This window comes from Drosophila tropicalis, unplaced genomic scaffold, assembly GCF_018151085.1.
Source record: "Drosophila tropicalis isolate 14030-0801.00 unplaced genomic scaffold, ASM1815108v1 contig_158, whole genome shotgun sequence".
Taxonomy (NCBI): Eukaryota; Metazoa; Arthropoda; class Insecta; order Diptera; family Drosophilidae; genus Drosophila; species Drosophila tropicalis.
Window position 1 is genome coordinate 10,999,971 of NW_027172602.1, and position 27,896 is coordinate 11,027,866.

Genomic DNA, 27,896 nt, shown 5'->3' on the forward strand with positions numbered 1-27,896 from the left:
GCAGTTGTAGTTGTAGATTTACATAATACTCAATATAGTTGAGTCAAATTGTCAGCATTAAATTCGCAAAAAACTTGAAACTTAGCCATTAATTTTCCTAGGTTACTTACTTGGAAGGTTTTTACACAGTTCGTAGATCCAAAAGAATGTCAAAATTGCCGGGACCCCAATAAATAATTTATTGATAATTCAAAAACCTGACTCTCGCCCCTTCCATCCGCCCTTATCCCTTAGATTGGCTTTTAAGGCTATTATTTAGTTTCCACTTATTTGTTTGACATGCAAATTTTTTTGTGTTTTGGTTTTTGGGGTTTCTCGTATACAAAAGTAAAATGAGAACAGACCTTGCATGAAGCCACGCGAAGTATCATTTTTTTTTTTTTTTTTGTAGTTAATTTTCTTTTCTTCTTCTTGTGTGCTTTTTCGTATGGACGTCAATTTGGCTTACACTTTGTACTTACAAGAAATCGCCGTCTGGCATGGGGGAAAATAACTTAAAGTAGGTTACTCACTGAAGAGAAAGTTGCCTTTTGTGCATACTTAAGGCGCTGCTGCTTGTGTTGGTGGTGCTGGTGCTGGTGGTGGTGGCAACAGTAAGAGGCAACTATGGCAAAAGTTGCTGCATGTACGAATAGTTTGCTGCATAATGACAGGCGCGCCGGCATGCATATTTATGCCCCAACAACAACAACAACAGCAACAACAATGACAACTCCCAAATGGAGTTGGCTTCCTGCAAAGGCGTTGAACATCACGCTCTATTGGCCTGCCTAATGTGGCACTCTCAGTCTCCAGCCTCTCGGTTCCTGATCCCAATCCCAATCTCCGAATCCAGCCACTGGCAAGTCCCAGGAGTCTAGTTTGGGTTGGCTTTAATTTTCACTATAGACAAAAAAGGCAATCATCATCATCATCATCATCGTCATGAACATTTCGTCTCGTCTCTTCTATTTTCGTTTCGGGAAACTTGAACTTTCAACAAGAGTTTTCATGTTTTGCCATTGCTGCCTACCCGCATCTGCATTTCCATTATCGAAACCATTAATTATTTATAATGCATTTGCTACAAAATTGTTTGATTTCAAATAAAACCGCAATGAGAGCAGCTGCCTGCCTGCCTGCCTTCCAACTGCCAACTGCCAACTGCCAACTGCCAACCGCCAACTTCTTCCGTTTCCTGACTAAAGCAATAAAGTTTAACAAAAAATTTATAGACAATTCTCTTTTATTGCACTTGTAACCGCATAGACATTTATGGCATTCACATTTGAAACTTCTTTAGTTGATAAACAATTCCCCAAATAGAAGATAAACAAATAAAAATTAACAAGAAATAAAATAAATATTAAATTAATTAAAAAAGGAAATAAAAAACAACAAAAAATCGTGGTGCAGTTGCATTAAAATGCATAAAACGCTTATGTGTAAGCGTGTGTGTGTGTGTGTGAGGCAAAAAAAAAAAAAAAATAATTTAAATTTTTATGATGCCATAAAAATAATGCATAGCATGTCGCCAAGAGTGAGCCCAGAGTAAGGCGAGGTAAACGTGAAATGGAAATGGAGACGAGGACGACGATGGCGACGCCATGCTGCCCCAATTAGCTGCACACTGTGCCCCAGAACACACACACACACCCATATACATACACTGAGACACACTCTAAACAGCATGTCATTAGGACCAGCTTCGCCTTCGACAAACACAGGCAGAAAAAAAAAGAAACAAAATGAAACACAGAGACAGAGCAAGAGGAAAAAAAAGGAAGAAAGAAAGCAATAAAAATTCATGATTACTAACTTGGACGTGTCGAAATTTATATACCTTGGCAACTTTCTCTCACTCACACGCTCTATCTCTCTCTCTCACTCTCTCAGTATCTGTTGTCTGTGTCTAAGTTTCCTTGTTGAAAACCAGAAATAACTTGTTGGGTTGTTCTCAATTCAGGAAAACTAGTTTAACCCCAAAGTACACGAGATTTTATGCTCTTTTAAGCGATCTAAACTCAAGTGGATGAAGAATTTTGCGATAAGAAACTATTTATTTTTCAAATGTTTTCCCCTGGGATGTTTGGCAACATAGATATCAGTGCCGGACCAAGGGCTGTGAAATGGGTCAAATCTAAACCATGTAAAGATAGTTCTTTCTATCAGCATTTGGGATTCAATATAATTCAATTCAAGTGAAAAAGTTAAAAGGAGGCTTTAAGTTAGTTATGGATTTCGCCTTCACTGGTTATTATAACAATAAGGAGTTCTTGTCTGAAGATCAATGCATTCATATAACGAAATCAAGAGCATAACATAGAAAGGATATGCTTTTGACTTCTTTTTATCTTCTCGAAAGGTGTTAAAAACGCTTTCTTAACCTTCACATAGTAGAAGGAAAATTGCTATTTTAAAAGGACATTTCAATAATTTTATATAGCCTCCTTGTAATCCACAAATAACAGGTTAATGTTGTAATCCTTGAACCATTAGCTAAGCATTATATGAACAAATCTCTTGAAATCTCTTCGACACGAACAAAAAAATTCAATCAGATGTGGCGTTGGTAACACCTTGCGTATACTTAATTTCATTCAGTACTAAGCTAAGCTTAGCACTTACAAATAACTGCCCACAAAATTTAGCTGCTCATTTGCACCACATACTTGTTGTCCTGCTTTTGTTAACCGCCCATCAGACCACACCACACTTCCCGCTCATCCCACGCCAGAGAAACAGGGGCAAGGACAAGGAAAAACGACAAGGAAAAGCGCCGGGGCGTTACAATGAATACAAATGAGTCATTTATGGCCAAAAAGTAGTTGGTAAAGCAAAAACCAAGCAAGAAATAAACAGAACAAACAAAATGGCAAAAAAAGGAACATACACACACACACACAAAAGCAACACACACACATACATACATATACTAAGCGAAATCTGTGGCTGTGAAAAGAGAGAATGAAAGAAAAAGTAAAAAACTAAACAAATGGCAAAGTAAAACAAAATCAAAAAAGAAAAAGTAAAGTAAAACAATCGGATAATTAAAGCAAATCAATTTTCAATTGATATCTTAACCATTTCAGTTATCAACTTAAGGTTTTTAGCCAATTTATTCTATGACCACAACAACAACAACAACAACTACAACTTACAACTTACACAACCAGCCTGGGGACAACTTGACAGTCAATATTATTCTCGCGTTTACAATAAATCTAATTGATATGAGAGTGGGCAATGTGCCAGTTCTTAACTCACTCCCAACTCAACTCCACTCAAGTCTCTGGCATACTTTGCCTACAAGATTTCCACGTCTTTTGTCTTGGCTTGAGGTAGATTGGTTCGCACCGGGACCAGAGATTTTCCGTCTAACAAACTTGGCATGACTGGCACGTTTCAATGGCTTGAGAGCGAGTGGAATGGCATTAGATGAGACTGTGGGGTAAGATTGAATGTGGGTGGTATGGGGTGTTGGCAGTAATTTTGGTGCGTAATAAAAACATTAATATTTCATATGCACATTGCCGCAAAGACACGGTACGGCATTGGGGGAGGAGGACGAGGGCAAGTGGTCTCATGGCCTCAGGTGATGGCAAACATTCAAAATTATAACACAACCGACAATCCATCGATCCATCGAACTAAGTGCCTACAGATTACCACTTGCCTTGGTTAAATTTCATTTTCCAAACACACACACATGCATACATGCACACATAAGGATATTTAATTGCCAGTAAGTGACCTTGCGTGCCTGTGCAGTTCAATTAAATAATAATTTTCTTGCGCTCATTAAAAATGTCTTGGCTAGTGGTGGAAAAACTAGGAATTTCATCCACTTTCTCCACACCTATTCAAAGGGTATTATTAGTTTCCTTCCCCTTGGCCTTCGGTCTAAACAACAACAAACATTTGTGGGTGGTTCAACTTCAATTGTTTGCCCTTGTGCAGTAAAGTTTCAAGCTAATATTTCTTAATTGCATTTGAAGAACAATTCTAAACTCCATTCTCGCCATGAAGTCAATTGTCTACATAAGCCAAGTGTTCTGCGGCTAAGATACCAAAAGAACATGACCAAGAAAATTGAAGTCATTCTATAGTCTCTCTATAGGAAATTCATCGACCATTTTACTTTAAGTATTAGATTAGTCTTAGATGATATTCCAAAAACAACTAACGTTATGTCACTTTGCTTATTTCGAGTTTGGCGTTCAGTTGAGATTTGGTAAGCAATTATAGAAAGTCAAGGCAAATTCGCCAATTGTTCACCTTATAAAAGTTATATTGCACACTCCACCATGTGTGTGAGCGTGTGTGTATGTGTTTGGCCCGTGCAACTTTGACAATTATATTTGTTATGATCAAAAAAGAGAGTGGGAGATTGTTTTTGGGCAAAAGTTTTGTACATTAGTTTCAACAAAGGGGTCACCAGGGGAGTAATCTAAACAACAACAAGGACGTCGAACTGAGAAATTGCAAACAGAGAGAGAGAGAGAGAGAGGAAGAGAGACAGAGAGAGAGAAACCAGGGCCACAATTACAGTGAACACCATAAACCATAAATGAAAAACAACTGCAATAAAAACGAAAAAAACTTTCCATTCAGAGCAATCTAATTATAAGAAATCATGTGTTAATATGTAAATAATTTAAATTACATTTTAAAATACATTGAATTAGACTAAAAGTTTACCACCACGGCAACGGCGCGGAGTGGTGGGGGCTTGTCCAGCTGAATTGCATCATATCAAAAATTGTCTTCATTTCGTATGCCAATTTAAAGGACCGCGCTTCGCACAGTTTCACATCCGTTTGGTTTATTTCATGCTTTTCATTTTGAGTTTTTGTTGCTTTTTCGCTGTGGCACTACAATTTAATATTTGTACGAAGATGAGGGCAGAGACAAAGACGTTTCAGACAGGAAGGCAGGCAGAAGAAGCAGAAGTCGAAGTCGAAGCAGAGCAACGACTCAATGCAATTAATCAAAATGCTGGCCGCGCGAAAGTTCCTCCAACTGCTGCTGCCAAAACGGAACTCGGAAGTGTCTTACTGGCTGGCATTCGCCCACCGAACCCACCGAACCCACCAAACCCACTAAAACCACCTCACCCGACCCCAAGAAGTCTTAGTGTGTTGCCAAGTCTGTGCAGTGGGCCGACTTTTGTGTGTAAGTAGTGCAATGGCAGTAAAACGCAATTCATGAGAACGACAGGAAACAAAACTAATTATCGTTATAGCAATTTTTGTTCTCCCCCCTTGCGCACTCTCTTTCTCGCTTGCTCAGCTTTCTCTTTCTCGCAAGCATTCTTCTTCTCGAGATGTGTGCGGTGAACAGAAAATGAGAATGGGAATTGGAATGGGAGTATGGGAGTATGGGAATGGTGAACGGAAAACGGAGACGCCATATTTATAATTACTGTTTGCACACTTAACGAAGACGCCAAGAAGCACAAGAAGGCCAAAGCACTGAAGCTAAAAATGAAGCAAAAAAACTGAAACTGAAATAGAAACAGAAAACGAAAACGAAGTCTGTTGCTATAGCTGAAACTGTGACTGAGTCTGAGTCTGATTCTAAGACTGAGACTGAGACTGAGCCTGAAGCCGCAGCCAACGCGACAGAATTTTTGAAACTTCATTTTCCAAAATTTTTGCTCATTAATCATGAGAGAAACAGGCAAACGACGACAAGTGGAATGGGTTGCATCAGGTGGGATGTCGCCTTAAATATGCTATAAGTGTGTGTGTGTGTGTGTGTGTATTTTGTTGGCGTGTCTTGTAATACTTTGTCAGACCCAAACACGCAAGAACCACCACAACAACAAGAACATCAAAAAACAACAACAAAGAAATTGTCACAGAAATTCTTGGTCCTAAAGATTGTTATATAAGTTAAAGTATATAGAGTATATGAACCTTTATATCATGTTTTATATATACATATCGTAAATTGACCTTTTGCCAACTGCTAAAAGAAAGGAATTTCTTTCTGTGACCTTGTCAAATTCTATTTGAAATTTTTGGTGGGCGAACGAGTTTTCAGTATTTATACTTCCAGAGAACAGAAAAAAAAAACCAACTAATATATAAAAGACCAAGTAATTTGTATTTAAACTTTTAAATTTTGAAATAATACTTTTAAACTTTTGCTCTAATTGAAATTTTCGCTTGCAACAAAACTTGTGCCTTTTAAATACATCATTTTAATTCAATTATTTTATGAATAACTTATGGCAGCAGCGTATATAAAGGCTTTCGAATATCAAAACAGACTATTCAAACCCATAAATAGACTCTTATAATGGATAAAAGGGTTGCTAACTTTCTTCAACTTATTTATGAATGATTCGACTTAAACGACTCTACCTTAACTTAATGGGCTACTGAGTTGTCTTACTTAAAAAAGTAAAAGCAGTCAACTGTCAAATGTTTGTAAGCCAGAGAAGAAAACGTTTCAAATTCAAGTTCCTCTTTCATTTTGAAAGCTTTAGGACTAAAATCGTTCGGATTGGACTACTATAATATTCCTGAGATAGTTATTAGACTATAACATCACATCCTTAAAGTTCAATAAGATCCAAGAAATCCAGCACAAGTTATGGATGCCGATAGCGACCTTGGTCAGGAGTTCTATAAACGTTTTGACTTCACATGAATCCCTAACACTTTATCATATAGATTACTAAAGGATATTTTGGTTTTGTAATGGATTATATTATTATGTATTTCTTTTAACAATATTCATAAATTTGTAATGAAAAGTTTCCCCATGCCATCAATTACTTTGCTCGATACTCAAATTCCCGCCAGACTCTGTTGACTCGGTTTTTATGTAGCCACACAGATATGTGGCAGATGCGACTATAACAAATATATGTACATTTCTATGTATGTGTATACAAAATTTGGTTATAAATTTTCTATAAATGATGTATGGATGCAGAGAGTCAGCGTTTTTTCACCCCTCAAAATAAAAAAAAGGTGGAACCAGAACAAGTCACTGGCTACCAAAAGATAAAGAACCTTTAAGTCATTACAGGGCATTACAAAGTCGTGGCCCCTCTGGTTCTCTCTTTACTTGCGCTAAGATATTTTTATTTATTTCAAGCAGAGAGAACTCATAAAAACGCAAACTGAAAGAAAAACAAAACCAAATCCAAATTGTGTGTGGGCAGTAAACTGGATAAAGTGACGATGTTGTATGTGGCATAACCTCAACCTGTTGTTTCAGCGTTTGTTTTTATGCCACAAAAGGTGGCTAGTGGTTGTGGGGGGAGGGGTTTGGAAAGTGTGTAGAGCATTTAATGTCCATATAGGGCGAAGCAGAGAAAAAATGTTCGGATGTGACAGTATGACTGTGTAAGTGTCTGTGTGTGTGTGTGTGTCAGGTGCTTTGACTTAAGCTAAGCCGATTTTGTTCATTTCACTTGATTTGAGCTCGACTTTGTTTTGTTGTGTTTTCTCTCCCACTCTCCTTCCCTGTTGATTGCCTGGCTAAAAGTAAGCAAAGGCGCTAACTTTCATCACCATTCAAACTGAGTCAGAGGTAAAAAAAAAAAAAAATTGAAGTCTGGCTCCATCTTCGTTCATTCATAATTGAAATCCAGAATCAATATTCCCATTTACACAGAACTTACTCAGTAGTCTAGACCTTGGACTAAGCATGTGCCCAAATTGCAACTTAGTGAATCGATTTAGGGCAAAAAAGAAAAAAACGGTTTCCCTCTCTCGCAATGGCACGAAAATTAGTTTTTCTCTTTCGATTCCTCAATGTTTTCGGTTGAACAAGTTTGAAAATTGTTCCGCCTGCATCTAAATTTTGATGTGATATGTCCATTAAACCGATTAGGATTTTATGGCTGCTTCCTCCTTCCTATCTTCAGCTACTACTCCGCCAGTTGGTCCAGTGTGTTGTCAACTTTGGGCTCAGTGTTCAGTTGAGTGTTAAGCGTTTTAGCACACATGACCAGTAAGGCAAAAGGCAAGCGGAAGCGGGGTTTGGTTGGACTAGGCAAGGGATTGGGAAGTGAAGTCGTTTGTGGGCATTTGGGCTTTTGGGGGCATTTTGCACATTATGCATTGGGCAAGGCGCAGGGCAAACAGAAATGGCACCAACTGACCAAGGGCCAGAAACCTGCCTGTTTACAATGCTTTGGACATGGCTTCCATTGCTGGTTTTGCTCCTTCGCCTGCTGCGTATGTAAGATGAGCAATTAATTCAACTTGCTAGAACGGAGGACGAGAGACGGTGAACTAAGCACACACACACACGGACTCTGATACACAGAAGTTGCCACTGGCTCTCCAATGTGGAGCTTGGCCCATAAATTCACTTAAACCATAAAAACGAAAACGAAGCATGGCATCGATTTAATTGGCATTGATTGCCGCTGTATACAAAACAACAACAACAAAACAAACAAATACTCCACCTAAAATAGAGTCCATACATACTTTGGACTACTCTTTAATTGATTAATATAGTTTCCTTTTTGACCAAGGACTTTAGGAATAAAGAAAGAAACGAACTATGAATTGATGAAACTTTTCAATAAGCAGGTTTGAGATCATTTATTGAAACAAACAGTAGCGAAACTTTGCTAACCGCTCTTCTGAAACTAGTTGGGAATCATAGCTAGATAAAGCGGAAAATAGAAAATATTTTACAACGCTAAAGCTCACCCAAAGCTTGCTTATATATGGAAAGTATGGGCATACATGTACAGTGGAACCTCGGTTAACAACAGCTACTTAATCGTTTGTTCATTATGCGGGTCGTGTGTTAACCTAGGGCATACGACATTTACAGCTTAATATCAATCTTAAGCTTCATTAATTAGTTTATATACTTACTAATTGCTGCCTCTTTGCAGGAATAAACATTTTAATCCGACTTTGTGGATGATTTTATTTGGCTTATCCATTATCTCATCTCTTTGGCAACCAAATTATTACTTCTTGATCACTCTCACTAAGAGTCTACTAAATGTAAACGTACTCATATTGTTGAGCATGAGTTTGTTCATTGAATTTGAAATGAAATGTGAAAAAGGGATCAATCAAGTAACTATAGAGATTTTTGCTATGAACCGTGTTAGTTATTTAATTGGTCTGGCTGTTGAAAGTTATTTCTATATAACATTTCTGATTTAGTTTTACATTTACATGACATGCGAAAAAAACAAATTTGATTAGTTTATCTCAATTCAATGTACATATATGCTCAAAGCACTTACTGGCAGAGCCAACAGAAAAGTACGAAATTTTGGTTTTTGGTTGAATAATCTAGGAACAGATTGTCAGTGATTTGCAAAAAGCAACGTATCCCCTTCTTTTCTGCATCTTCTTTGCGATTGTGTGTGTGTGTGTGTGTGTGTGTGTGAGACATGTTTGTGTTAGGGAAAACGTTTTGTGCACCTTAATTGCGCCACAAATACGTGGAATGCCAGCGAAGTCTGCGTAAATCTCTTTGCTGTTGCGGTTTGGTCACGCTGAATGTTGCCTGTTTGGATGCCTGGATGCCTAGATGGCTGGATGTCCTGGGCACCTGCCAGGCTTTGCCTGAGTGTTGTCGAGTATATCAGTGACTCCAAGCATGAGCTGCAGCCTCTAGGCACCAGAAGTAACAACACAAAACACTCCCTCTCTCACGCTTGCTTGTCCTGTCTCCCTGTTTTGCCACATGGTCGTACAACATGGCGTATGAAGTAAAGGCCGTGTTTTGGCAATAACCAAGAAGAAAAAAGAAGCAACACAACGGTAGAATGGAACATCGTAATGTGGAGAAATGTGGGCAAGTGTGAGAGGAGTTATGTGAGAATGGGTGAAACGGGAAACGAAGCGAAATTTGAAAACGTTTTGTAAGCGCTCATGTCACCAACTACTACCACAGCCTTTCCACATTTTTCTCCTCAAAGTTTAGCCCCATCGCTCTCTCTCTGCCTCTCTTTCTTAGTGTGTAACTGACAGTTGAAAAGGGAGAGAGAGTTTTGTCATTTAACTGATTTGGCAAAGGGAACGCAAAAACTTGCACTAACTGACTCAACGTATGGCCATGAGAGTGTGTGTGTGTGTGTGTGTGTGCCACATTTATGATTGCATTATTCTGAAAAACAGCTGAAGTTGATGACCAACAAGAGCAACAGGAATAGCAACATCAACAGCTACAGCTGCGTAAATTTGCATAATTCCACAATAAGCTGTAAGCTCTCACTCCCTTCTCCGCCTCGACTCAACTGAACTGAACTCAACTCCGAGTCGTCGACTATGGCTGGCTGGTCGGTTGGCTCTATCTGACAGCCAAAACTTGTGACAGAGTCTACAAGTGAAACACAACTACACAGACGGCGACACCGCAGGGCACGCGGGGAGGGGCACAGTGGCAAACTGGTTAACTGGGAAACTGGCAACTGGCGGACCAAAAAGTTAAAACAGAAACTCTCAAAATATATATATATTTCCCCGTTATCCCTTCACCATTTTTTTCCTATGTTTTGGTTTTTTTTTTTTTTTTTTTTTGTAGTAAAGCTAGAAAGTTTTCCCGGCTTGTAAATGATGTTTTCCTTCAGTGTTTTCGGGTTTAGGCCAAAGCAGATTTATCAGTTGCAACAGAAGATGACTTTAGCATTAAGTTGTTGGTTGAGTATGCATGTTACATATATGCTTTTACATATGTTAGCCTGTGTATGTGTGTGTGTCAGGATAAGAGAATTTTCCACCTTGAAAAAGAGAACTTTATGTTTAAAAGCAGACAAACATATAAACATATTAAAGGCAAGTTATATAATAAATAATCCTAATAATAATAGCTCTAATACTAATATAAAAAGTAGTCGTAATGTTTACTTATACGATCAATAGCGATAAATTTGTATCTATTAAACCGATGACAAAAAGGAAACAACTCTGATCCTCTTTTCCATTCTGAAAGCTTGTGGTTTCGCTTATGCATAAAGAGAACTTAAATGTCTTACTCAAACTAAGTCTTCCATCTTAATTACTTTGACTAGTATACTATAGTTTTATAATCAAAATTCTATAACTTTTACACTGCTGGTCACACTATTGGGGCACTTTCTATGCCCAACAACTTTTCTTCTATGCTCTTGAGTGCAGAATCTTTCAATATCATCTGATACAAACAGCAAACCTTTTCAATACTCTTGTATTTGGAAAAGTCCAGTTCAATTTCCATTTGAAACAGTAATTTGTGACCCATTTTTCTTTCTCTGGTATGTTCGGCTTGTCAGCAGCGTTAATTTATTCTAAAGTGCAAGAAGGAAGTATGTATGTAGATTAAATTCCTCGTCGAGTGAGTTATCTCTTGGCCGAATATCGTTCGCCAAAAACCTTCCCTCCCCAAACAGTTGCAGAGTATTTGCAAGTTGAATAACAATTTGAGCACACACAGAAGACCATATTCAGTTTTTGTTGTTGATGTTCAGACTTTACATTCCCCTCTCTATCTCTGTCTCTCATACTCTCTCTGGGCCTATATTCAATTTGGCAGATTGCAAAGAAGGCACAACAACCACCGAAAAGGGACACTTTAGTATGGGGATGGGGGAATGTGGGGGGTGAGGGAACTTGTCGTTGTGAACTACTGTGTTGCTTTAGACTATAAAATGCCGACGCCTTACACAATCGATTAGCCAAATGGAACATGTGTTCTGATGTTCTTAAATCCGTTAGCCAATTGTGCCCTTTAAACCAACTTTAAGGCACAGACAGACATATACAACCAATTGAAGAAGTGTAATTAATATTTTTGCCACAAAATAGACACAACAGTGTCTGAAGAGCGGGGAGAGAGAGAGAGAGAGAGAGAGTGAAAAGCTGGCAGAAGTAGGCAACCACAAACATAAATAAATCACTTGACTGTCAACGGTTTTTCACATTTTACAAGCTGTTGACAACATCTGCCATCGAATCGATTTAATTAAATATTAATCTCTCTGTCTCTCTCTCTCTCACACACACTCTCATTGTGCCAGCCATCAAACACTAAGCCTTTATCCCGGCATTGATAGCAACTGGCACAATCATAATAATAATAATACAATAATTCCCTTTTTGCCGTCCAGCCCACAATATATTGATTATTAATTTCCATTTCAGTTACGTGTAATAATAACTCTCGTCGACAAGTTGAGAAAAAAAATCAACTCATCCACTTACACACCTACACCTACACCCCCTACACACACACACACACCCGTAAAATTCAAGGACACTTAAATGGAATTTTGCTACGTGCAAAAAAAAAACACACACACACACGAAAGATGGAAAAGCCGAGATAGGCAGTGCGTATGAAAGAGAAAGAGCAGAAAAAGTGGATTGGGCCTGAACCAGAGACTATGTCAATGGCGAGGATTTTCCTTTCTTTATTTTCGTCCCTTTTTTTTTTTTTGGTTTTTTTTATTTAATTTTCTTTTTTTTTTTTTGGTGTGTCGGGGAACAGATGGGGCACACAATGAAATTTTGTAGGTAAATATGCTTGCTATTTGAGGTCTACGAGGAAGCAAAAGAAAGCGAGTAAAAAAGAATTCAAAGGAAATTCAAGAGAAATCCTACTAAAGAAATTAAGCCTTAAGTATTGAGAATTTAAGGAAGGAAAAGAAAAGAAAAAGAAGTAGGCGAATTTATATTGTTTAATTGGGTTAACATTTGTTATCTGAATTTCTTTAAAAATCTTGACATACATTATGTATTTGAACTTGGTTTTGATTTTGAATGTAATGTGATTAGAAGGAAAAACAACTTAAATAAATACTTAAGGCAAAAATATTATCAAATTCTGAAAATATTAGAAAAGGGTATAAAAACTGGCGCATATTAAACCCAAAGCTTTTGATTCTATTTCTGTGCATGATTCCTTTTCATACTAACTTATTTCCATATATGGTAATATATACATACATATGTTTGATTTTTTTTTTTTTTTTCATTTTGTTTTGTTTTAGCCGCTTACAGGTGACATTCAACCAAGTGGAACGAAAATTGTTTTGTCGGTATATTAAGCGCATTTCTTTCGCATTTTTAATGCCAGCAAATATAAATTTGTAAATATACATACATATACATATATACATAGGTATACATATCGAGTTTGTTGTTGTTGTGACATTTGGTTTTGCCCTAGAGCAATACTCTATATACTTTTCGTTTTTTGTCTTTCATTTTGACATGTTTCTTGATTTTTATTTTCTGTTTTGTTTTCGTCTTTTTTTACTATTATTATATGTGATATTTGAGAATATGTTGCAATCTCTCAACATCATAAAAATGCAAATTTATAGCACAGCCACAGGGGCAGAGAAAGAGTGGGAGAGGGAGAGAGAGAGAAACAGTGACAAAAAATAAAAGAGTGCCAGTTGGGTTATTATTAAGCCGATTTCAATGAAAACTTGTTTTTTACAATGAGTTTCCATATGTGAGGCTTTGTTGTATGAGTATGTGTGATATGATATGTGTGTGTTTTAGATTATCTTTGGCTTAAATATGCTACAACATTATTTTACTCAATTTCCAATTTGTTTGTTGTAGAGTTCTATGCTTTTTTCACATTGCTAATTTGTCAATCGAACTGTATTATTCGTATGAACGATTAAAAGGTTATTTTAGTTAAAATGTTGTTCTAATAACAACTTAATGTAAGTTATTTTAGTTTAACTACGTTTACTTTGTGTGAATCAATCCTCATCCGATGTATCCTTTCCCCAATGTCCTAATGCATCAGGAATTTTAGAAGTTTTATAGTTAATTCTTAAGGATCATTCCAAATTTCTCTTCTCGTTTTGAACAAATGAAATGGCAACTAAGATAAAACCTCATTGAAATTGAAGGCAAATACTTTGGATTAAAAAAATTGCAACGAAAGGTGGCCAAAGAGCATCTTGAACGAGGACAATGGAAAATGGTATTAAAGCCAAACAGAAATTCCAAATGCTAAATTTGCATTATTCATTTTATGGACTTCTCTGTATGGGGGGACAAAAAAAAAGGCGTTTATTGATAAAATTTCCATGAACATTTTTGTTGTTGTTGAACTTTTTGTAGCCTTTTGCGACTTTAATAACAAAAATGTTTGTCGATTTGAATTCGGTTTATTGTTGGCCTTCCATAAATATTCGCAATATTATATGTCTTCTTTTTGTGTTATGGCTCTTTGTTTTGTTTTTGTTTTTTGGTTTTGTTGTTTTATTGACAAAACACACACGCACAGAAAGTCATTTGTGTAGGAGATAAAAAAAAAAATAAGAAAAAACATAATGCCAAGTGGCATATAACAGATAAAGCAAAAACCAAAAGAGAGCAGTCTTAAAGGCAAAACAAAAAATAAAGGAAACCCATGCCAAGAAAATGAAATAAAGTGAAGGAAAACTTTCAAGGGCAGACTCGACTCAAATGTCAGGCGACCCACCGACCCACCGACCCACCAACCAACGAACCGACCGACCAAGCCAGCAACCAACCAACCGACAGACCATACAAACATGAAAATGCATTTTATAAAAAACAATTTTCAACTATTTTCGGTGCCCGGCCATCAAAGCATTAAAAATGGGCCAGCAGTGGATGTAGCAGCAGGAGGGCAAAGTTCGTACAGCAGTTGTGTCTGATTGAATGGGACTCCGAAACGGGAGCCAGCCAAAGCGTTGTAGAAAGGAATGGTAAGGGAGGAGCTGACAAGGGGTAACAGGTTGGTCTGTTGCATCACATTGTTACGGCTGCGGACATTTTAATTAGACTTTAGTGGCTTTTGTGGTAGCCATTGTATGCCAGTATGTGTGTGTGTGTCTGGCCACCCCGTGGACCAGAGCACTAAATAAATTTAAATGACAAACAGGCCGATGTCAGACCAGAGGGATGAAACGACAAGGCAACTGTTTACGAGGCTAGAAAATATATATTTTATATTTAAAAAAAAAAACCCAAAAATATGCGAGAAATATATTCTGCCAAAAATGTTTCACATTCATTTTCTCCTCCTCTCTCCTTGTTTTCATCTATATCTCTCGATAGAGTTCCTGTTTAAGAAGAGTTGAAACTTTCAGCGCTCACTTTGTCTCAATGGGACGTCTGACAATTTGAAGTTGAAGTTTTAACCCTTCATTCATTCAACCGAGTTGAGTATTTTATGACAACAGTTTACACTCATTGAAATGAATTCAATTCGAATGGAATTTGATAGATTCATATACCCAGCAAGCAATAAATTAATATTAATTTGAAATGTTTGCTTCCGGCGTTTCTTACTTTTTTGTCAGTTTTCCAACAGTTTATTTGCTATTTTGTGGTTTGCTAGCAAACAATATGAAATTTGTGAAATATTTTTCAACACATTCCCTTCATTCCATGCGAACAATTAAGAACTAATAAAAATCTATTTACAATTTGATACTAAATTATTTATATGCACATGCAAAACAACTAAACGAAAGGAATGCATGTTAATGGAATGTTGGCATAAAAAACACTTAATCAATTTATTAATTCAACATTACGAAAATATGAATTTCAATTAAACGCAAAAATTACAATCCAAAATGCATCAAATGCAAATTATGTTTAGATTGAAAACATTTGGCAAAAATTATTTTTGTGTGCCCGAATAAAAAAACAAAAAATTCCAGCAAATTATATGGAAATATCGAAGCTTAAATGAAATGCAATTTGTACTAAGCTAATGAGGGAGAATCAAATACGCATACATTGGCAAAGGATCTAGGACACTTTTGAAAAGTCCTTTGATAAGTTGTGAGATTTTTGCATATAAATTTATTTCACTTCTTTTAATAAGTTCGTAGCAAGTCTCATATAGTTGCAATTAAATCATTATAGTTTTAATTAGACCAAAATCTTTGGTAATGGGTCTTTACAACGTTTCATATTCCGGTTTTATGGACCGTACTTAATTCCTTTCATTAGATGGTTAGTTATCGTTTAGCACACTCGTTTCCGTCATTAAAATTTTGTCACTATTTTGTCTGTCTTGCCGCAGCTGTTTTTTTGAAGCAACTTGTTGCCCCACCACAAAACACACACACACACCCACACCCACACACACACACACTGACTCACTGTCCTCTAATTTCATAATTATGAAAATTTCGAACTAATTAAATTCTTTTTACTGTGATTAAATTAACACAAGCTCAACAAACACAAGAAAGAGCCTACCCCAAAAAAAGAAAAACAAAATTAAAGTAAAAAACAACAAAAAGGAAGAAAAAATTCTGAAATAAAATCACGCAAATGCTTTTTATGTCTCTTTCTCACTCTCCTCTTGGTCTCCCTTTCCATCTCTCTCTCTCTCTCTCTCTTTCTCACTCTCGGACGACACATTGTGTTATGGAGACCCACTCAAAGACAAACAGGGAAAAATTGTTGTTGGGTTGTGAGCAGAAGAGGAAAACTGCAGCTGAGGTTAACGCCGCTTTTGCACAGTGGTTAGAAACACAAAGAATACTGATTAATTGTTATAGTAAGTTCTTTAAAAAGATTGATAATCGAAATAGTAAAGGGAATTCAGGCTGCAGTCAATCCACATATTAAAATTTCATAGAAAACTTCAGCTTATCTAAAGTTCATGAAGTTCATTGAGCCTACAGAATGGTCTTGTAAATCTTACTACTATCCTTGTTTTTGTCTTCTTTTAGGATTATTCTTTAGAAAAAATGTATCCTATTCCAAGAAGTTAATTGTTCTATTCCACTGTGCGTCACCATCACTGGGGTCTGGGTGTTGCTTTTATGCTGCCCAGCTGTCAAATGGATGGGCTGTACCCTAACCCCCTTATGCCACCAACAACACCATCACCACTGTCTCAGTCTACTTTATGCCATAATGAATAAATGTCGCATTAATTTGCACGCAGCCCAACGATCTGCGGTGGTTTCGGGCCATGCGAGTTGAAGGGGGATGTATGTATGTATGTATGAGTTGGCGGTATGGCTAGCTTCGGGGTCGCTTGGCACGTTCTGAGCTTTGCATGTTTTTCTTTTAGCTTCCATAGAGAATAAAGCGAACAGTGTGTGTATGTGTGTGTGTGTGTGTCTGTGTGTGAGAGAGAGAGAGAGAGAAAGAAGGAGAGGCAAAATACATACAAACAAATCCATGGCATAGCCTTGGCACAAAATTTGTCTACACGTTCGTGTTGGAATGTCATACAAAAGCGCGTAAACAAACTGATCTCCATCACCGACCCACAATCCCGCGACACTGCCTGCCGCCCTTCCTAGCCCACCCAATGTTACCCTGTTCATACTCTATCTCCTCTTCTCCTCCGCGTCATCCTAATCAACCAGAGGCTGACTACATTCAATGAGACGAGGCGAGTTTTTGGGCTATGCCAGCAAAATCCTTGCACATGAATTGGAATGCGGATGTCACTGTTTGGATTCTATGTGGCATGGCATTATGCGTTCATGTGTCTCAGTGTGTGTGTGTGTGTGTGTGTGTGTACATACATATTTGAATTTTGTGGCACTCTGGAGTTTAATTATTTCGCTTGTAATGAGCATGTTGCATATTTTAGTGGTACCCACAACCCATACCCAATATAATTCCTGTTGCTGATGCTGTTGCTTGTCTCTGCGCTTGTCCTCTAGTCGCACGCTTAGGGCTAATTAATAGGGAGATGATGATAGCCCGAGAGGACGACAGAACAACGACCAACCAACCAGTCAGCCAGCCAGAGAGCCAGCAATTCAAGCAGATGATTTAGTAAGAGGGAAAGAATTAGAGAGAACGCGAGTGCAAAATGCATACTGTTTCCTATCTTTCTCTCTCTCTCTCACTCTCTCTATCACCCTTCTTTGTATCAGAGACTGTTAATTAACCTATTATGCCTTGTTGACTTTTGACCACCCTTTTTCATTACCCCTATCACTCTCTTTCTCTCGCCTACACTACATCTACCTCTACCTCTCTCCTTCTGTTCATTTCCTCTTCATATTTGCCCATTGACTAGGCAGTTTTTGCTCTTGATTTTCATTGAAATCCAATCAACTATGCAATTTCTTTATATCGTTAGTATTTCACCGTTCAGCACAAAAGTAGGCAACACAAAATTGTAATTTACAATTTAAGCCGGACAACGGGTCGTATAATTGATTAGGTTAGCACTAGATTTGAAGTAAATTCATATCTGCCATTATATCAAAGTTAATTGCAATGAATAATTCTATCACATGGAGATTTCGTTACAAAATAAACCAATTAAAAAAAATTTAAGCAAAATTGTTTGTTAAGCTTTTGCTAAAAGGAAACCATATTGCTGCTTTGTTTCTAATTTAACTAATTTTGTGGCCTTTTTGTGTGTTATTAGTCCAGAAAGTTGTACAAAAATATAAACAAATGAAATTGTTGAACAAAGTTGGGAATGGAATGGAAATGAAATATGCATGCATATATAAGATATTAGGAAAAGAATTTGCACAAACTAATAAATTTTTATTTGCGGTCAGAGAGTCCACACACAAACACATACATGTTTGTGTGTGTGAGGGGGGGAGGGGGGGGTAGAGTACATACAAATATGCATCAGAGAGAAATTCTTTGCTGCCATTTTATTTTAATTTTGAATTTGAGTTCCCCAAATGGTAATTCCTCCAGTCAATGACAGAGCATAAAGAGGCCAAACCCTAAGAGAAAGAGCCAAAGAAGAGTCGACTTAGAGGCAGAAGGGGCAGAAGAAGCGTATGGAAAGGCGGAAAAATTCTTGTCTATTCAAGTATAAGTAAAAACCAATTTTTTTTTTTTTCAGGTCATGTCATGCATGGGAAATATTTCAATGGCCAGACCAGCCACACACACATACATACATATACACATTGAAAAACAAAGTGGAAGCCAATTCAAGCACCTTACTTTTATTTAAGTAAAGGCAAATGGGAAAAGGGGCATAAGGGTGGTGACCAGAGGGTAGTGGTTAGTGGGCAAAGGGGGAAAATATGCATACATACATATGTATAAAGAAATCTACTTGAATGGCATTCTATCGTTCTCTCAGTCTGTACGTTCCTCTTGTTTTCTCCCTCACTTACATATCTGTCTCTTTAGACGTTTTACATATAGATAAGCGCATTCATACATTGCACTAGGCTGTGTTTTTTTTTTTTTTACTATACATACATGCTAAGAACTATTCCCATTTCCCATCTTATTCTAGATTTCAATTTACAAGAAGAGGCCTCCATACCTGAGGACATATTTGACCAGCATGATGGCGACATTGAGGATGCAGCTTCTGTTCCTACGGCTGATGATGAATCCGATGCTGATATTGTAAGTAAAGTCCACATATATATATATACATATACATATATAGCATGTATGTATGTGTAAGTGTATGCTTTCCTAACAAGCCCCCAAGTATTGCGAATGAGGTCAGTCCCCATTAAACCACATGGATGGATAAGCTAGAGCGAGAGTAGATGAGAGTAGCCAATGTACTGGCTTGTGGTGATGGTGGTCCGGAGATGTTCTATCCATTGAAATTCCTATTCTATGTATCCATATTCCACAATGAGAAGGATGGTCCAAGTCAAATTACTTTGCTTTTATATGAATAGAATTCGTCCCTGAATTCGCAAAACCCAAAAAAAAAAGAAAGAAGAAAAAACAGCCAACTAAATAAATGATGAGAATGTTGCACCTGATGGGCTTGATTTTTATAGAAATCGACCTTCAATATATCGAAAAGTAGTACAGATGTTATATCTATCTGCACAACAATAACAGCTTAAGTTTAGTCCTGTAAATGGATTGCTTCCACTTTAAATTCGTTTTTTTTTTTTTTAAATATATTGCAAATTTTTGACTTGTTTTACATCCTTTTCGGAAGAATGAGGGAACGAGGTGGTAAGGAAATCTAATCTATTCAGCTGACATCTAGAAACTTATTTCTTAAAACTTATCTCTTACTGCAGCATATGTGTCCCTATGTAATCGCCCCTTCCTCTGACCCTGCACCTACCAAACCTTGTCCCACAAATTCTTTTCCATCTAGTTTGAATTGGTGCACTTATCCTCATGCAGAAAGTCTTTGGGCATTGTCTTTTTTACAATTTGCCACTTGGTTTGTGTGTTTTCTGATGTTGTTGTTCTTGTTGTTTTGTATTCTGCGTTTTTGTTCATTGCAGATACTTGAATCTCAACGGCCCACTTCAAGGAATTTCAGTGTTTACCTAGAGACAGCCAAGAAATATCCAAAGAACAACTACAAATTGAGAAACAATAAAGAGGCGAATACAAAATCCACTACCAATGTGAGCAATGGGCAAAGGGAAAATGAAAAGGGAAACGGAAAGGCAAAAGAGCAGACGGACGCGAACTTTGGTCGAAAAAGTTTTGCGTATAAAAAATTGAAGAACATGCACGAACAGAAGCAACAGCAGCAACAAGAACAACAAAAGCAGAAGTACGATGAAGAGGACGAGAAAGAAGATGAGCTAGACAAGGAGATGGAGGAGCAGGAACTGGAACAGGAACAGGAGCAGGCGCAAGAGGAGGAGGAGAATGAAGAGGAGATAGAAAAGCATCAACGGCGGCAGCTGTTTGATTCTATTGAAATATTCAATGAACGAAAATTTAATAAACCTTCTGTGGACGAAAACCATGATGAGATAGAAAAGGAGCCAGAGACGGAGCAGCTCCATGAGGAAGATGGTGATATTTTGGCAATTGGTGATATCGAAGATAATTTTAGTAATAGTAATGATGAAGTGGCCGACAATGTTGACAATGATAAATTAGCAGCAACATCCATACCCACAACCACAACAACAACAGCTTCACCAACTAGCACCGCTAGCTCTACCACCACCACCACCACTAGAGACACTATCACCACAACAACCCCTTCAACCTTCATCCCATTTATCGGCAAGAAACTCAAGCGTCGTTACTATGATTTAGGCCACATGCAATCGAAACCAACCGAAACATCTGCGGACAAGGAAAATGTCAAGATGAAGGATAACCATCAAGATTTAACTCTGGGCGAATTGCATTACTATGATGCCACACAGAATCTGGAGCACAAATTGCCCAACTATTTTGGCCGCACACTTACCAAGAAAAATCGTACAAATATTGAACGTTTTGTCGACGATGATTATTCGGAGCAGGAACCACCACAGGATATGGACAAGCAACAGAATGAGGCATCAATCGCGGACCTCTACTATCAAGAGGGTAAGTACACACATTAATATTTAAAATATTTATCGTGATTTTAAACCCAATCTACATTTTTTTAAAACGTTTAAATGTTTCTGCCAACCAAATGGCAAATGGCTAAATAACATTTGCATTGTACAAAGTCAAAGGATAAAGTCATCTTGCAACGATCTTGCTGGGGAATACGAATCAAAAGTTTCAAACGTTTCGCATCACTGTGTAACACACACACACACACACTTGTACGTAAAATTCAAGGGGCATTTACCAAGGACTTGGACTTGGTATTCGCTTTTACAATTTTTGGTTTTTACTAATGGTCAAAACCAAGGCTTTGTGCGTGTGTGTGTACTTTGAAAATACAAATACCAACAAAAGAAATCTCTAGGGTTACGCTCCATCTTTCTCTATGTATCTCTTAGTTCTCTAGCTAAAGCAAAAATCTCTTTAATGCAAGTGTAAATGTTCCAATTGGAATTGTAGGGAAATTGTACAAGGCAAATGCTATATATACATATGTGTATGGGTGTTTGTGTGTCTGTGCGTGTGTGCGTGTGTGTTGTGTGGGTCGTAATTAGTTTATGTGCCAGAGCTTCATTTGGCATTTGGTAAAAACGATATGAATGGAAAGAGCAGGAGTAAAAGAAAAAGGAAGAAACAGAAGACAGAAGATAGGAGAAGAGAACCTTATGCAAATTGCGTCTGCTACTCAAAAATCAAACGGCATAAGCTTTAACGCCAAAAGCCGAGAGCACACTAGACAAAAAAAAATGGGCCAAAAGAACATAAAAGGAGAAGAAACGAAAATTCCCCCGAGGTTGGACCCTGGCGAATTTTATTACAAACTGTTGGTTGAAGATATCTAGAAAACAAAAAAAAAACCAAAAAAAAATGAACTTTGTGTCTACATTGCCAAGCGGCGGTATTGGAGCCATCTAAATACGTGCCTGGACTGCCATAGAATCATTCTCTTGCTGGGCTTCCTCCGGCTTGGCTTGGCTCTACATCTTAAGCCAGTTTCGGTCAGTTTTGGTTTGAGGCTTTCTATGTGTGTGTCTATGAGTGTGGGTGAGTGTTGGTTCTTGGTTGTGCCATTGTGAGGTGAGGTTGAAAAATTCCTCATCTCACCTGTAATTTATAGTCATAAACTGTCTATTAAGGATCAATTTGATTAACAATTCAGCTGATATTCATTTCTTGACTATGTCTGTTTAGTTTTTTCATCTTTAAACTATGCGAAAATTCAACTGACCTAATTCCTCAAGCAAAATCCTTTTTAAAGTAAAGACAAAGTTTTACAAACTTTTTGAGCATACCTCGAGTGGCATTCTGTATTGTTCTGTTTGGTGGCCATGTTGCCGCACTTTTATGCACAATCAAATGAAATGAATTGTGGCCTTATGGGCAACGGGATTTTGTGGTCTTAGAAAATATATGTATATATGTATGTATGTATGTGTCTTTGGGCCAAAGGCCGAGGGTGGTAAGGGGGCTGTCGGCCGAATACCGGACACGGATACGATTTGTAGTCCAAAAGCCTAATAGAAATCTATTACTTCCGAGCGAGCGCGTCGTGCCGAGACTTACAAATATTTCAACCATTTCTCATTGCAGATGCCATGACAACGACAACAGCAGCAGTTCCCCCATTGGAGGCCACAACAACAACAACAACACAACCACAATACTCCTCCTATCCGTATATGTATACTCAAACCTCCAGTTATTCGACACCATCACCGTCAGCTTTTGAGCGTTTCAAGGCCTTGCGGCGTAGCAATCACCGCAATGGACACAAGAGTCACAAGAAACGGTATAAGGATTACTTGAGGCATCATTCAGCAGCAAACGAAATGGTCAGCAAGCATATGCAAAAGCTACGCAAAGAACAACAACAACAACAGCAACAGGAAGCACCACATGCAGCCCCAATTTTCGCTTTAGGTTTACGACCTCAACGTCCGACAATTGTGACACCGAAACCATTCTATGAAGGTCAAGTGAACTATTATGATCAGGCTCAGGATAATGATTCGAATGAAGATCTGGAACATCATACGGAAATGCAACGACTAATCGCTCACGACAATGGCAATTGGTATCGACGCATTAGTCCAGTTCTTAGAAATGGCATTAAGAGCAATGCAAACAATGGAGCCGAACAACTCCCCTCCTCCGCCAACTCTCTGTCGTTGCGTCATCATGTAAAACAACTGGAGCCACCACATCATCATCCATATCATCATCAAGCACATCAACATCATCACCATCATCATAGCCATCATCAGCATGGACATAATCATCATCAGCATGGTCAACATCAGTATCATCATAAGCAGCAGCGTCTACCAAATCCCTATCAACGGAAACTATCGCCACCGCCTCCTCCGCCACACCCGCCATCACAGTCGCCGTCGCTGGCGTCTTCGATAACACCACCACCAGCCCCATTGCCGCCGCCCAAGCAGCAATTGGGCCATCAAATCACCGAGCTGGAACAATTGGAGCGTTACTATGCCAAATGGCCGCATCTGGCTCGTGTACAATTTCAGGTGAGAATGGCCAACTGTCGGATGAGTGGGGAGTGGTTGGCATGGGGATGGGGGTAGGAGGTCATGCCAAATGTCTGTGTAAACTCTAAACTCTAAATGCTCCTTCCGGAATTAAAGCCCAGGCACATTAATGCAACTTGCAAGATTCATTGAGATGGAATGACTTCAATGACTTCTTAATTGAGTTCAATTTCCTAGAGGAGACCTCGCATTGATCACTTAAGGCCTAGGCCGAAATAAACAAAAACAAAGTTTGACTTAAATTTCAAAAGTGTTTTATGTTTCAAGATAGAATCTCTTCTTATGAGGCAATTAAAAGCTATTTAGGTTTTGAGTTTAAAAGTCAGATATTAACTATTTTTGCTATTGATGATACTGTCACGATAGTCAAACGATAGACAGAAATGGGCAAAAATAATCGAAGCACCTTCGTTAGCCAGCTTTATCTTTGGTTAGAACTTTACGATAAATTTTTTGTTATTCATTTCCAAGTTAGCATTTGGATATCTTTTTTCCGCATTGTATAAATCTATGTTTATTGGCAGATCTATGATGAACATTATCGCGAATCGCATCCCGATTTGTATCCCGACTATGAAGAAGATTATGAAACAGCCGCCGAAATGGAGGAAGCCCAACAGGAGCATGGCGATGAGGCAAATTTGCCACCTTATATTAAAAAGTATAATCGAAGGAATAAACAATTGCTCAATCTGCTTGAGGGTACTCTGCCGCCGCCATCGCCACCGCCGTCATCCATCAGCACAAAGGAGACTAGGGCAGGTGCGGTCGGTGGAGAGATTGCCCCAAGACTTGTGTGGAGCAAATCAGTGCTACAGCCGGGACCGCATCAATCGGCGCCAGTTGCGACGCAACCGTTGGCCATACACTTGGATGATGATTATCTCAAACAGAAGCGACGACGCTATCATCAACAGCATCGGGAGGAGAATCTTTTTGCCCAGCAGCAGCAGCCACGGAGCAGTACAACGACAATGGCGAGTCCAACGACTGCTGGTGTCACATCTACCGGATTGCCTAATCAACTGCCCGAAGAGGATCTAGAGCAGGCGGCAAGTCCATTTGACTACTGGAATTCTCGTGCCGGCATTGCTGCCGTAGGGGAAGCCGTTCGAGATGGAGCCGAAACTAGCCCATCGACAGCTAAGCCAGCATTATACAAACTTCCCTCGTATCCGGCCATAACAAGCAGTTTTCTGGGCACGCCTCGTAGTCGCAGTCGTAGCGCCCAGTTTGTGGCAAATGTCTCGGGCAGAGGTCAGAGCGGTTGGCGCCAAACGGATGCAATTCAATCTACAATGGAGAATAATGCAACGATGCGACCACCGCCACCACCACCAGCACCACCATCATCTCCGCTCAATTCGTTTGTCTATCATCGGGTGAGCGATGGCGGCCCTGACGGCTCTTCGTTGCCATCGTCCGCCGCCTTTGCCTCATCCGCATCCCTATCCTCGTCGTCGTCCTCGATACTGTCCAGTCGCAAGCAACGTTTGCCATTTGTGGCCATCACGGATCGCCGGCTGGAGACTTTGGGCAGCAAGAAACTTCTCGCTGAGCGACACAAAGACTTTGAGCAGAATCACTTTCCGTTGCCTTAAGCTCCAAGATTAGATGAAGATGACAAATTTTTTGTGCAAGAAAATCTTTGCTGGCAAACAAAATGCAATGGGAATCCAAACAGGAATGGATATTGATTCCTTTGTATCTAATTTTTTTGTCTATTCTACTCTAAAGTTAACATATCAACTAATTGAGCACAATTTTGTTGCTTCACCGACTTGACTTTGCTCCTTGATCAAAGATGATTTCCATTGCAATTTCTCGTTTGCCTCATAATCTTGTTTCTGGATGCCTTTGGAGTTTCTTTTTTCCTTTTTGGGTTCTTTGTTAAGCTATTATTTCTTAATCTAGTTTATTGCCTTTGCGTGTTTTCTGTTGTTGGTTTTCTTTTCTTTCGATGGAAATCGAGATAATATACACACATACATATATAAGGAAGAAAATGTCTTTTACTTTCTTCTCTAGAGATAATTGTCAACTTATTTGTTGTAGTCGAGATCAACGTGCATATATATCTAAAACCAAAATAAAAATAAATGAGAAATACAACGGTAAACGTTATAGGCAAGTAAATCTATTGAAAAGAAAATAAAAAACGTAAATTTAAGAAAAAAAAAACTATTTTTTTTTTTTTTTGTATGTGTATAATAGCAAAAAATGACACAAACATGGCAATTAAACAGCACACACACACACACACACACACACACACACACACACACACATAGTCGTGCTGCGTTTGTTGTTTTATTTGCTTTGTGGTGTAGAAGAATAAATAAAAAAAAAATTGCAAAAATAAAACAAAGATATTGCTGCTATTAATAAAAATAATAAAATAGGCTTTTGTCCCCCAAAGAAAAATAAGAAACAAAATAAATAAATAAAATATTCCACACACTTATCATCAGAAAAACAACAGAAAAAAAACCCCCCCAAAAAAAAAAAAAATAAATAGGTTTCAAAATTCAAAGAAATCCAATCACCAATCAAGGAAAAGTTGCAAATAAAATGACAAAGGAAATAAAAATCTATATATTGTATATTGTAGAGATTAAATATAATTCAAAATACATATATATATGTATATGAAAGAAATATAACAACAATTACGTAACGCATATATGTATATTTAACGACAACAACAACAATATATAAGTTTAAAGGAAAAAAACAAACAATAAGTTTAATTGAAAACATATCAAACATTTGAAATTGATTTGCCACACACAACAACAAGAACAACAACAAAATTTGCATTCAATAAAAAAGTATTTCGAACTTGAAAGAATTTTTGTTTTGCATTTTTAATTTTGTTTGTTTTGTTTTAGTTTTATTTTGGTTTATTTAGAATCTTTGAAATTCAAAAATGTGATAATAGTTTGTCTGCACTTGAAATAGTTTTTTGGCGGGAAACTTTCTTCTTTCGCAAACAATTTTTCATGTCTAGACTAAATAATTCTGTCATCCGAAGCAAATTTCAATCACACTTAAAGCAGCACACGAAAAAAAACCGAAACAGATCAAGAAGCACAAAGAAAACAGCAACAAAAAAACAAAAGACAAACAGATAAACCGCAACAAAAAACAAAACGAGCTAAATGCAAAAGTATATGTAAGACGATACACATACATGCATACGAAATATATATAGAGAAGTACATATATATATATAGAAATTTCAAGACAGGCGAATAAAAAGAACAGAAATACTTTGTGTACGGCGAAAAGGAAAATAAAGTGAAATGAGTTTTCCATAAAACACAAAATATACCAAAAAAAAAAGGAAAAAAAAAAATATATATATATAAAAAGAAGAAAATACACTCCGAAGCTTAAGCCGTATTACGATTATACACACGCAGTCCACACACACACACACAAAGCCAAAAAAAAAAAAAAAAAAAACAGAAGGCAATCTACAGAGAAAACAAGAGAGCAAAGCAAAGGAAAGGAACGAAACGAAACGAAACGGAAAGGAAAGGAAATAAGAGGCAATGCAGTTAATTAACATATCAAAAGCGAGACGAGTGAAAGCAATTAAAACTAAACGCAACAGCAGATTTTATTTTTCATTTATTTTTTAAAAAAAGTCAAGCAGAAAGGAGAAAAGTTCAAAAAAGAAAGAAAAACAACAAAAAGGAATGCAAATGATTTATAATTTCTAAATTTACACTTATATTTAAATATATATAGAAATAGCTTTCATATTTTGTAAATTAATTCCAAAAATATTCAAAGAGAAAAGAATAGACACACACACACAAAGCAGAACATTTTGCCCAAAAAAGTATGCTATTAATTTGTTTTTTCTTCGTTCTTGGCAAATGTGTGTTTGGCTGCAATTGCTAACATATACACATATACACAGACACACACACACACACAGACAGAAAAATATTTTACATTTTAATGGAATGAAATTCAATAAAGCAACAATTATTATTTACGCATAATTATTTTGACATCTGTGGGCTCTTCTTCTTAATCGTCTTTGAGGAGCCAACAGTTGAAGCCCTCATACTTGTCCGTAAGTATATAAGTATACAATTCTGACTTAAAAAAAAACGTTGAGACTAAATCCAATTAA

General features: G+C 37.6%; 1 protein-coding gene across 1 annotated transcript in view; it reads left to right on the forward strand.

Annotated features, from left to right (window-relative positions):
• Window positions 1–27,762, forward strand: part of LOC137586984 (uncharacterized) — a 40,403-nt gene extending 12,641 nt beyond the window's left edge. Inside the window, exons 2-5 of the mRNA XM_068303204.1 lie at window positions 19,162–19,277; window positions 20,135–21,188; window positions 22,788–23,725; window positions 24,271–27,762. Coding sequence (XP_068159305.1) covers window positions 19,162–19,277; window positions 20,135–21,188; window positions 22,788–23,725; window positions 24,271–25,347 — 3,185 coding nt within the window. The 3' untranslated portion in view covers window positions 25,348–27,762. The remainder of the gene's footprint in view (window positions 1–19,161; window positions 19,278–20,134; window positions 21,189–22,787; window positions 23,726–24,270) is intronic.
• Window positions 27,763–27,896: the final 134 nt, after the last annotated feature.